General features: G+C 37.5%; 1 protein-coding gene across 1 annotated transcript in view; it reads left to right on the top strand.

Annotated features, from left to right (window-relative positions):
* Window positions 1-10915, top strand: part of LOC110543012 (transmembrane protease serine 11C) — a 51299-nt gene extending 40384 nt beyond the window's left edge. Inside the window, exons 6-10 of the mRNA XM_060380841.1 lie at window positions 567-605; window positions 4467-4638; window positions 6028-6287; window positions 7232-7374; window positions 10754-10915. Of these exons, the coding sequence (XP_060236824.1) occupies window positions 567-605; window positions 4467-4638; window positions 6028-6287; window positions 7232-7374; window positions 10754-10915 (776 nt within the window). The remainder of the gene's footprint in view (window positions 1-566; window positions 606-4466; window positions 4639-6027; window positions 6288-7231; window positions 7375-10753) is intronic.
* Window positions 10916-12074: the final 1159 nt, after the last annotated feature.

Genomic DNA, 12074 nt, shown 5'->3' with positions numbered 1-12074 from the left:
TAAAAAGAAAAAAGAAAAGAGGAGAAAGTTTAAATGTATGAGGAGGTAAGAAAAAGAAGGGGTAATGGAATATGTGTAAAGAAAGCAGAAATGTGGCCTGAGTTGAGAGGAAAAGGGCATCCAGATGAGAAGAAACAGAATAGAAGATTGAGAGGCAACAAGAAGAAAGTATAACTATATGTGTATAAAACAGGCCAGTGGAACCCATTTCTTTATTTGTTAATCAAAAATCATCTTAATTTTAAAAGTATAGTAAAAGTAACAACATCTTAGTTATTAGGATTATTGTTCCAGTGCCCTCTAAGATCTTGTAGAAGGTCATCATTTCCCATATATTTTAGGACATTTCAACACTAAATTGATTTGCAAATAAACTGTAATGAAGAACTTTAGTATTTTTAGAAGTATAAATGTTTTATTTTTCTCTATGTTAATTCATAAACAGAACTGGCAATCAGGATAAATGAGATGTTTACAGGCTACTTCCAAAACAATGTAAGTACCATTGATGTTAAAAAATAAAATGTGTTTATTGATGTAAATATTTTCATTTTCTTGACTTTCAGACATTTCAATGCCAATAGCAGAAGATCTTCTCAACACATGTAAGTTTACCAACAAAATCACTTTCTGCCAAAACTTCATCCTTATACTGCCAAGAAGACCTGCAGTTGAAGCCTGATTTTAGAAATATGTGTGAAAGTTACTATAATTGCCCTTAAGCTGACGGATACCATGGATTTAAAATGAGGAGCATTATTAAATGCAAGAATGGCAGAGGGATCCTAGGGACAAGGAGTGGTAATGAAGGACTTAGAATTTCAAATCAACTACTTGTGCTTTTTGAGTTTTGGATTTGCCAAATTCTAAAGGGAAGAATTACCATAAGTTCTTTAACTTTCCAAAGCCGTAGGTCCAAAGGAGTGTGAAGATAAAATAATTTAATATGAATAAATTACTTACCAGAGTGTAGACACTGACAGTTAGCACTCAGTATTTGTCAGCTATTTCTATTTTCTGTTTGCCTATAAGAACCCCAGGCCTAGAAACTCTCTCTCTCTCTCTCTCTCTCTCTCTCTCTCTCTCTCTCTCTCTCTCTGTCTTTCTCTCTGGAATTCTGACCTTAGCAACTTTGTGAGCAGAAAGCTGTAAGCTCTATATGCAAAGCACTTTTTCCTGGCTAAGTAAGGCATTGTTTTCACACACACCTCCCCTCCATTACTGGTCTTAGGCAATATCATCATCGAGGTGGCTGGAATGCTGACAACTCTGTAAAGGAAAGCATTGCATTCCTCTGGGAACTAGACTGCGGTAGTTGTATTAGTGCATTCACCCTCTAGAGTTAGGTAACACTAACCCAGCTTGCTCTTACCTTTCTTAGTCACCACTCAGTTATTTAGGGGGAACTAGGGCAATTTTTTTTAGTGCAATTTATTTTATTTTATTTTTTATTATTTTAATTAAATTTATTTTTTAATATCAGTTACAGTTTATTAACTTTGTATCCCCACTGTAGCCTGTTCCCTTGTTCCCTCCCAATCCCACCCTCCCTCCTTTATCTCCTCCCTGTCCTTTTCCAAGTCCACTGATAGGGGAGGACCTCTCCCCCTTCCATCTGACCCTAGCTTATCAGGTATCTTCAGGACTGGCTGCAAGTTCCTCCTCTGTGGCCTAACAGAGCTGCTCCTCCCTTGTGTGGGGGGGGAGGAGGTCGAAGAGCCAGCCATTGAGTTCATGGCAGAAATAGTCCCTGTTTCCCTTACTGGGGAACACACTTGGATACTGAGCTACCATGGGCTACATCCGAGAAGGGGTTCTAGGTTATATTTACACAAGACCATTTCATTTTTCTCCTTCAAAAAAATTGGTTAAAAAACCCAGGGACAATTTAATAAAGCATCTTAAAACAATTTATTCCAGTGAAATCTTCTGTATCTGTAAACTGAAAATCCATAATTTGGAAGATTGCCAGGTTCATAGAATTTTGGACAGGTACATGGGTATAGTGCTAACAAAAAATCCAGTTTATCTACTCACCAATTGGAACACTAAGACCCTTTAATTACAGAACTCAGTATTTGTATTGACCTATCTAGGGTTCTGATCACATCTATAATAAAAAGCAAAGGATATGCAGGGGGGAAAAAGGAACAACTAAATTCAAAGAATAGAGCATGAGGGTGTGACACACTGAAGCATATTAAAGCACAAAACACGTTAGAAGTAGAAGGGTAGGAAGGCAGTAAAACCTCTGTAAGTTCCATGATGCTTCTGAAAGTATCAGGTGGTGACCTTCATTCTGTTCTTTAAATCCTTGACATTTACCATCTTCTTTCCTTTGGTACAATAAAGCTACAGGTGCCACATGGGACTTGAGCAGAGGTAACAGCCAGGTAAGGCTGCAGAGGTGATGGCTGAAAGCTTAACACACACAGCACACATGAGTAACTGGGAGCTTCAGGATAGATGGAACTTAGGAATTATGAGTGAGGTCAGGAGCAGTGAAGCCATGCCTCCTAGGGAGGCACCCATCCCACAGAGAAAGATCTTTGTTTTTATATTTCTTTGGAGGAAGTTGAGTAAAAGCCAACTTCCTTTAGGAGTAACCCAAACACAAAGGAGAATAAGGAGCAACCATCATTCCCCTGGATTCTGGATTCGTGGCTTTATCCTCCTTAGAGTCAATGACAAAGGAGTAGAAAGAAAAAGAGAAGGGAGTGACATTCAATGAGTCAATGTGAGAGTACTCATTAGACATAGCAACCACAGCTAAGTGACTCAAGGAAGAAGATGCCCTAACCTGAGGTCAGAAATGTGTCTAGAAAACAAGCAAGTGCTAAAAGCAATGTGCAACCCAAAGGCTTTGGAAGGTCAGCTAGGACCTTTAGAAGTATATATGACTCCCCTGTGCTCCTCAGGTCTTCCTCCCTTCAGGAAAGAATATCTCAAAATTTAAACAGCCACTGTAATCATGTATCAATTGTAAAGCAACTGACCAGCTAACATTTCTAATTTATTTAAATATTTTATTCATGATACAAGCCAATTCTGTTCTCCAGAGTATCCTAGTCTTAAACGCTATTGACACTGAGGCCAGGTAATTCTTTGTTTCAGTGGCTCTCCAGTTTATACAGGATAGTTAGCAACATCCTGGCCATTGTCCACTGAATATCCAGACACTCCCCAATGCTTCCCACCTTATAATAAAAAATATCTCCAACAATGCCAGATACTCCCTTAATCTATGCCTTGAACTGATTACTTTCTTCATTCTCCTGATAAAGTAGTAAACAAGTATTTTTATTTCAAGTTTTACAGGCTGTATTTGTACAAATAATTATTGAGTTCCTTTTAGGTAATATGTTTTCTGTGGTGAGTTTTAAATACCTATTTTATTAAAAAGAAAATTCCTAATATTTAAAAGTATTTACCAATGAGATGGCAATCTCCAGTAAAAGATGACAAACTTAAAGGACAAATTCAAAAGCACTTTGGTGGGCATAAAGTTAAGATAGACAAGGGAACCAGGATCAGCGTGATGAATAAAAACTTATATTATTACTACAAATTTGCTTAGAAGACTTCAGAGTCTGGTTGTTCCTATGTTCTTAAACTGACAACAATGCACAGACCTACTTCAGAAAAGCATGTGACTTTGAAAATTCTGGCCATCTTGAGGTCATTTCTTTTGTATAGGTACTGTGTATTGGGACTTTTATTCACTCTATATCATAACATTTATATTTGCTCATACTTTCTTTTTTTTTATTTTTTATTTTTATTTTTTATCAGTTACATTTTATTAACCCTGTATCCCAGCCATGTCCCGATCCCTCATTCCCTCCCAGTCCCTCCCTCCCTCCCTCCCTCATCTCCACCGTGCCCCTTTCCAAGTCCACTGATAGGGGGAACCTCCTCCCCATTCATCTAATCCTGTTTTATCAGGTATCTTCAGGACTGGCTGCAAAGCCCTCCTCTGTGGCCTAACAGGACTGCTCCTCCCTTCGGGGGTGGGGAGACCAAAGAGCCAGTCATTGAGTTCCTGTTAGAAATAGTCCCTGTTCCCCTCACTGTAGCCTGTGGTAGCTCAGTAACCAATTGCTCATACTTTCATATGAATATTTTGATGGCATTCATTGTTTTCTAGCCCTCACTGAAGTTAAAAACCACATAATCCTTCTGCGATTTAGTAAGGTTTGCCTCTTCTAAAACCAAACCTTATACATCAGGTCATAGCAAGACAAGACAGACACAGAATACATAGGCCCAAGAGATTAAGATGGCAATGTACTTGGAGTGTATTTTCAGTAAATCATGTCAGCAGTAAAGATATTCTAATTTCTCCAAGACAATGAGATTTTTCCCCAGTTCCTAGTTACTAAGGGCATATGTTGTGGATAGTTTATTTACTATAGCAACACGAGTGCATAAGCAGTGTCAAAACTGATGAACTCTCCTTTGAACAGGTTGTGGACGACGCACAATTACTCCCGGAGGCCACAAAGTAGCAGGGGGCCAGGATGCTGATGAAGGAGAATGGCCCTGGCAAGCTAGCCTTCAACAAAACAGTGTCCACAGATGTGGGGCCACTCTGATTAGTAACAACTGGCTCATCACTGCCGCTCACTGCTTTGTAAGGTGAGAGATGACCTGTGAAGGTCTCAAGGGCACGCGAGTCTAATAATACCTCCCCACTGACGTGATCATGCAACTATGTTTCCAATTGTTTGTTACCCCAGTGAGCTACAGCCTCAAAACTGCTCATTCATTTAACAGTGACATAGCAAGCGTAGAGGTCATGTAACAGAATTTTGTCAAAAATAGAAATACTGACATTCTGGACTAGTTATACTAGTTTCTCGTGGAAAGCTGGCCTTTGCCCTGTGGAATACGTGGCAGCACCCCTGCCCTTAACCACCAGTGATAAATCTCAATATTAACAACCACAGTGTCCGCAAAGGTGAGTTGGAGCAATCGTTTCAACAACAGCACGGCCTCAAACTTGCCGCATAGCTTGAACTGCCCACACACTTGCAATCCTCCTGCCTCTGCTAAGTGTTGTCATTACAGGTGTGGTCTACCACGCCCAGAGAAAATGATGACGTCATTAAAGAGTTATCGTGCCGAGGTACTGCAACCTCACTGTCCTCACTTCTTTTCTCAGTATTTGGGATCAAACGCAGGGTCTCCTGTATGCCAGCACTCTACCACTGAGCTGGATAAAAAAAACAAAAAACAAAATTCGATCTCTAACTCGGTCATCTCTATTCAAAATCATCCTTACATATTATAACACTTCAGTAGAGAGCTAGGAAATGCTCCAACAGGACTACTTTTCAGAACATAACATACAAAACCCTGAATAGCAAAGATGAACAACAAAAGTATTTAGTTGTTTACCATGGCTAAAAGAAAAGATTTAAACAATATAATTTCCATAAATTCTTTAGGTTCACATCTCCACCTACTTTTTAATTAAGTCTTATCATTCTATATTGCCATGTTTATCTTTCTAAATTCCCTTCAGAATTTTTTATTCAAGCCAAGACAATGCATATTCTATAAATTGTCTTTTCTCTTTAATTATTTTTAGGTCAAAAATCTCACTATGCATAGCTCAGAACGGCCTGGAATTTACCATGTAGCCCACAGTGGTTTCAAGCTCACCATTCTCCTCAAGTGTCAGGCTCGCATGCCCAGCTACTGTGCAAATAACATTGTTTTTATTTATTCATTTATATGCAGCTTTTTGGGGTGCAGGGGGAGAGGGAAGCTTTCCATATGGTATATGCCTTTAATCTCAGCATAAACTGTGGAGGCGGATGGATCTCTGAGTTTGGGGACAACCAAAAACAAGTTTAGACCAGCCAGAACTTCTCTGCACCATAAAAAAAAAAAAAAAAAAAAAAAAAAAAAAAAAAAAAAAACTATGAAAATGCAAATTAACTAATTAGTTGTAAAAGGTTAAGACTACTTCCTTTAGCTCTAACACACAGAAGCTTTAATAAGTAAATCTATTTCTTTTAGGGATACAAATCCCAAAAACTGGAAAGTTAGTTTTGGGCTTCTTTTAAATAAACCACAAATACAACGAACTGTCAAGAATATTATAATCCACGAGAACTACAGCTACCCTGCACATGATAATGACATAGCTGTTGTGCGCATGTCTTCACCAGTATTGTATGAAAGCAACATCAGAAGGGCTTGCCTACCAGAAGCAACTCAGCAGTTCCCACCTAACTCAGACGTGGTGGTCACCGGATGGGGAACGTTAAAGTCTGATGGTAAGTTCCATCTTTCCAATGCAGGACTCCAGCTTTAGGACTTAAAAAGAAATACATTTTGAATTACCACTAAGTCTGAAAAAAAATAGTTTCTGTAGAGCATTTAAAATAGTATAAGTACAAGGGATGGAATGTTGTGCTCATTTATTTAGAAGCTATAATTTCATAGAGTTGTTTGTCATAAAGCCCTGGTAATGGTAATTGTCATAAATATTTTTTATTTGGATACATTATTTCCTCTGTGTCATTTGTTCACTCCATAAATATTTATCTTTCATCTAGAAGGTAATATTTGAGCAAAATCCACATAGCCTGTGCATTCTATGACCTGAAACCTATAAAGAGTTAGGGTCAAAATAAATGCAAAATAGGTTTATAAAGTAGGAAAATAAAGCTAAATGATCTTAAGATCTATAACCACAGTAGTAAGCTCAGCTAAAAAAAATCTATAAATCATTATAAAATGCTTGCTTCTGACATATGAATTTTTATTTTGCCTTCTAAAACATGCATAGTATATATAAACTCTAAAACATTTTAAAAGAAAAAATTCTAACATGTATGACATACAAACTAATTCTCGATATGATTGTTTTTAGAAATTGATGTGCTTTAACTAAAATGTACATTTCCTGAAAAACATAATTTTAGAGTTAAATACTAATTCAGAAAAATTTATATTGAGTTTCTAAAAACTTATTACAATACGGAGGGCTGGCAAGATGGCTCAGCAGGTAAAGGTAACTGCCTCCAAGCCACCGAACCTGAGTTTGATACACAGAACCCACATGATAGAAAGAGAAAACTGACACCCAAACACTGACGTCTGACCTCCATATCCATGCACACGTGTGCAATCTGCACACACACACACACTTTCTCACACATGTAAAAACATAATTCTTAAATTATCTTTTAAATATCACGTAACATTCTTTCTTCAGGAGAAAGCCCTAACATACTCCAGAAAGGAAGGGTGAAGGTTATAGACAACGAGACCTGCAACAGTGGAAAGGCGTATGGTGGTGTGATTAAACCTGGGATGTTGTGTGCTGGGTTCCTGGAGGGCCGTGTGGACGCCTGCCAGGTAATTCTCCCCAGACTCCTACATGACTATTTGTTTCCAATAGATTTAGACTTCCAATGGACAGTGCAATGTTCTCAGTACTAAAAGTGCGAGTGTGCTTTATAGCCAAATCATCTAACTAAAATGTACATTGATATCAGTAAAATGCTATGTTTTAAACCAGCAGTCCTGTTATGAGGAGCTGTGCACAGCGTTAAGGAGAGACACAGTGAGCAGTGAGGAGATGGAATACATTACTGATAACCTTAGTTTGACCAGTCTGTTTCCAAGAAAGCTTCAAGTCACTCTAGTTCTAATCAGTTACAAAGTTTTCACAACCTGGCTCCAACATCCTAATTATTTTATTTATTTGGCAACTTCTATGTGAAATCCCACATACAAGGCATTGTTTTATGATCATTGCAAATATTCACCTACTTTAGTTATGGTAATCCTCTACACCACAGTTTAGTTTGAAACCCATTTCTGATTAGGAGTTTGGGCAGAGACAAAGTCACTCATGTAGCTGACACAGCAGAAGCATAAACAGAGGTACTTGTACCCATTCTCTGAACTCTATATCCAGGTACTTTTACTTATCAGTGTGCTTCTACTATTCTTATGCTGTTGATAAGCAATCATTCTGGATTGTCTCATAGTAGTCTAGTCAAGCACAGGTAGTGATAAACCCAGGAAGAACCTCTTTTTATTCATCACTCTATAGAACTTATTATTGTACTGTTTGTACAAATATTGAAATGAACAAGTATATTTCTATACTTTAAGAACAAGAGGACATGCAAATAAGTATTTATAACATATAGTTGTCCTCTATAATTACAGGTTTTCACTTTTCTAGTTTTCCCTCATAAATCAAAATGGGCTAAGGGCTTAAAAAGACACTAAGGTAAACTTATTCCTGGAGATCCTGAGGAGCTTAAATCCCCATTGTACTAAATTGGTCAGGTAGTCTTGTGTCTCCTAACCTGCCACTGCCTGAGACCCATGCTTCAGGGACTGTGTTTCCTGCACCCCCAGTGACTTCATCTGCTTACCTACACCTGCCTTAATAATCTGAATCACAGAGTAATCTGCCAACGTTATCAGGTACCACACACTAGATGAAATATTTCCCTCTTGGAAACCTAAGAAAATTAGGTTTTGAGTTCTTAACTGTGGAACCCTGATGTACCTTTTATTATGCTATGTCAAAATTTCATTGTACTCTTTTAATTCATATGTAACCATGTTCCAATCTTCTTTAGAATATTATAGTTTTCTTAATACCTAGAAAAAGTTGAAGAAATCAAATGAAAACCACTGTAATTTCCTTACTTCTTGATACCTTTCTGTTTGTACCCATGTTTACCTTCTGGTCATGGCAAGTTTCTTCTACAATTGAAAACTAATCTCTTCCAGGTTTGTTTGTTTGTTTTCCACTGTATCCTCCCATATACACAATTATTTGTACTCTCTATTTATGGTAGCTTCCATACTTTTTAACTTCCCCAGTCTGTTGATCCCTTATGTACATTCTGTAAACATCATCAAGTCTCTCATTCAGTCCAAATCTTGGAAACTTCCTGTAACCCATACAAATCAAATATAAACCAAAAGTACCATGTTCTGACTTTAAAATGGGCTAAGGGCCTAAATAGACATTTTCTAAAAGAAAAAGTACAGATGGGGCATTGGGAGAGAGCTCAGTCAGCAGTGTGCTTAGCACACACACATGAGGAAGCTGAATTTGTATTCCCCTGCGTCCGTGGTGGGAAAACCAGTGATGGTAGTCTATATCGATAACTCTAGCACTGGGGAAAGTAAGGGGTACCGCTAGCTAGACAGCCTTGCTATTGGATTAGTAGGCTCCAGGTTCAGTGAGAGACACGATCACAAAAAATTAAGCTGGAAAGTAATCAAACAAGACACTTGACACCAACTTGTGACCTCCACATGCATAAAAACATGCACACAAATGTGTGCACACGCCCACACACACCCATGTTCACACACGAACACCTTTTCATACAAAAAGGTACTCAAAATCAATAATCACAGAAGTGCAAATTAAAAACATAATGAGATATCATTTTAAGGTGATGTCAATTATGACTAAAATAAAAAGAAAGAATTGTGTGCAAGAATTCAGAGAAAATTATATACTAGTGGTATGGATAGAGAATTCAGCCAGTCCTGAAGATACCTGACAAACCAGGGTCAGATGAAAGGGGAGGAAGTCCTCCCCTATCAGTGGACTTGGAAAAGGGCAGGGAGGAGTTGAGGGAGGGAGGGTGGAATTGGGAGGGAATGAGGGAGCAGGATACAGCTGGGATACAAAGGTAATAAACCGTAACTAATATTAAAAAGAAAAAAATTTAAAAAGAAAAGAAAATGGTACAGCCATGACGGAAAACAGTATAGTACTTCTAAAAACAAACAAACAAAACACTGAAAAAGCCTACACCAAAAGTCAAAGTCAAATACTGCATGATCTCATGGAGTTATTAAAGACTCACTGAAACAGAATATAATGATGTCTGTCGAGCCTGGAGAGCTAGCTCAGCATTTAAGAGCATGTACTGCTCTTGCAGAAGGCCTAAGGGAGCACCAACATAGGGTGTCTCACCGCTGCCTCTAACTCCAGTGCCAGCAGATCCAAGCTCCCTTCTGGCCTCCACAGGCTCTGACATACATACATAGAAATAAGAATCCAGCTTTAAAACAAATAGTAACAACAACAATAATGATGATGATGATGGTTATCAAGAATGGGGAGGTGGAAAGAAATGGAGGAATACAATTCAAAACATGGTACAAATTTTGTTTAAAAAGATTGTAAGTTTAGAGATCTAATATATAGCATGATTACTTAATAATAACATAGTATCCACTGGAAATGTGATACAAGTAGAATCTTAGTATTCTCAAGTAAGAGAGTAAATATGTGATGTAAAAAGTTACTTTCCTTAAGATAGGGAACATTTGCTGAAGAATAACAACTAAGCCCACACACGCATTTCTTTTCCCCTGAGCAAAATAGTAATACAGTGAGGAGTGTTCCTTAATATGGTGATGACTGCAAAGGAAGAAATACCTTCAACAACCCCTTAGTTGGTAACTAAGTTAAAACTTTTCACACTAATTTTCCATAATTACATTGCACTAGCCAAAAATATATTCTGACATGCAGGGTTAATAATGAGACAGAAAAAAATGTAAGTCTGGGGTCATTTCAAGTATTGAAACATCCAAAGTTTCCTGGTTTTGCTTGTTTGTTTGTTTGTTGTTTTGTTTTGTTTGTTTGTTTGTTTGGGGGATCTCCTGTAATTTTTACTAAAGAAAAACATATATATTGTTTGTCATAAATTTATATTACTGTCTATATCTTTTTTCTCCCCAGGGTGATTCCGGCGGGCCATTGGTTAGTGAAGATGCTAAGGGTATCTGGTTTGTTGCTGGTATTGTAAGCTGGGGAGATGAATGTGCACTTCCAAACAAGCCTGGTGTCTACACTCGGGTGACATACTATCGAGACTGGATCGCATCCAAAACTGGTCTCTAGTGTAGCTTTTCTCTGTAAATTAAAGTTTAGAGGTTACCTTTCTGTTAAATAAGTTTGTAATCCTCAAACCACATTTTCCTTAGATATTTTTTCTTCTTCTACACATTTAAATAGAAAATGTAATGGCATGAAATTTTAGATCTAAGACTTGTTTCGTAAAGTTTGGAAAATCTTTAGTGAGATTATGAACCAAAGAACATGATTTTTTTCTATACCCATTTTCAAAATGGATATAATTATATAAGTGAATATGGTTTCAGTTTATTAAGGAAACACTCTCTGCTACTTTGTAAGAGCAGATATTTGGGTAATGTATCACATGAGCATTAGGGATACATGTTTCTGATTGCAGATGCCATGTTCTGCTGACCAGTTCATGGATTCCCTGGGATCAGTGATTGCAGATGGAGTTCAGTTGCATTGCAGTAACCCTGCCCATAAGAATTACTCAGGAAAATATCTATTTTCTTTCTGTTCTCTGTGTCAAAACTAATTCTTCTAACTCTTCATCATTTTAAGTGACAAAAACCAAAATGACAGCCTCATTGGGTTTATTAACAAATCACAGTGTTTACTGGCTTTTCATTTTCTCTTGAGTGGAAAAGTAAAGCCAGAAGGTGGTTCTCATGCAACAGCAACATTATCCATGTGTGTATTAGTATTATTTAGATAGGAGGGTTTAATTCACTGTGCAAATACTACCAAACTGTTTCCAAACTCTTGAAATTTCTCAATAGAACAAATTGGCAACTAGATAGACAATATAGAAATTTTGTTTCTATGTCACTCTGATTTTGCTCGTACAAAAACAGTTTAGTGTCTATACCTGCAACGTTATGTTAATTCTGTTGCTCGGTTGTCATTGCTCTAAAACATTATATAATCCAAGTGCTTTCTTAGAAGTCTATCACTGTCTTTATGAGACTTCGCATTTTTCTGCTTCATCACTAGCAATTTACAGCTCCTACCATAACCAGGCATGACATAAATTTTCATAATAACTCCTACAAATTTTATTAATATTTGTTAACACTTACTGGTTTTTACTAGTGCCAGGCAATTTTTATCTATATTTTTACATTGATAGCAACAACTCCAGGAAAATGGCCCCCTTGGTATTTCAGTTTTAGATAAGTAAAGTATAGAGAAGGCCAGCAAT

The sequence above is a fragment of the Meriones unguiculatus genome, chromosome 3 (genome assembly GCF_030254825.1).
Source record: "Meriones unguiculatus strain TT.TT164.6M chromosome 3, Bangor_MerUng_6.1, whole genome shotgun sequence".
Lineage (NCBI taxonomy): Eukaryota > Metazoa > Chordata > Mammalia > Rodentia > Muridae > Meriones > Meriones unguiculatus.
Note: the sequence above shows the minus strand (reverse complement) of the source record. Positions and strands in the feature narration are given on the sequence as shown.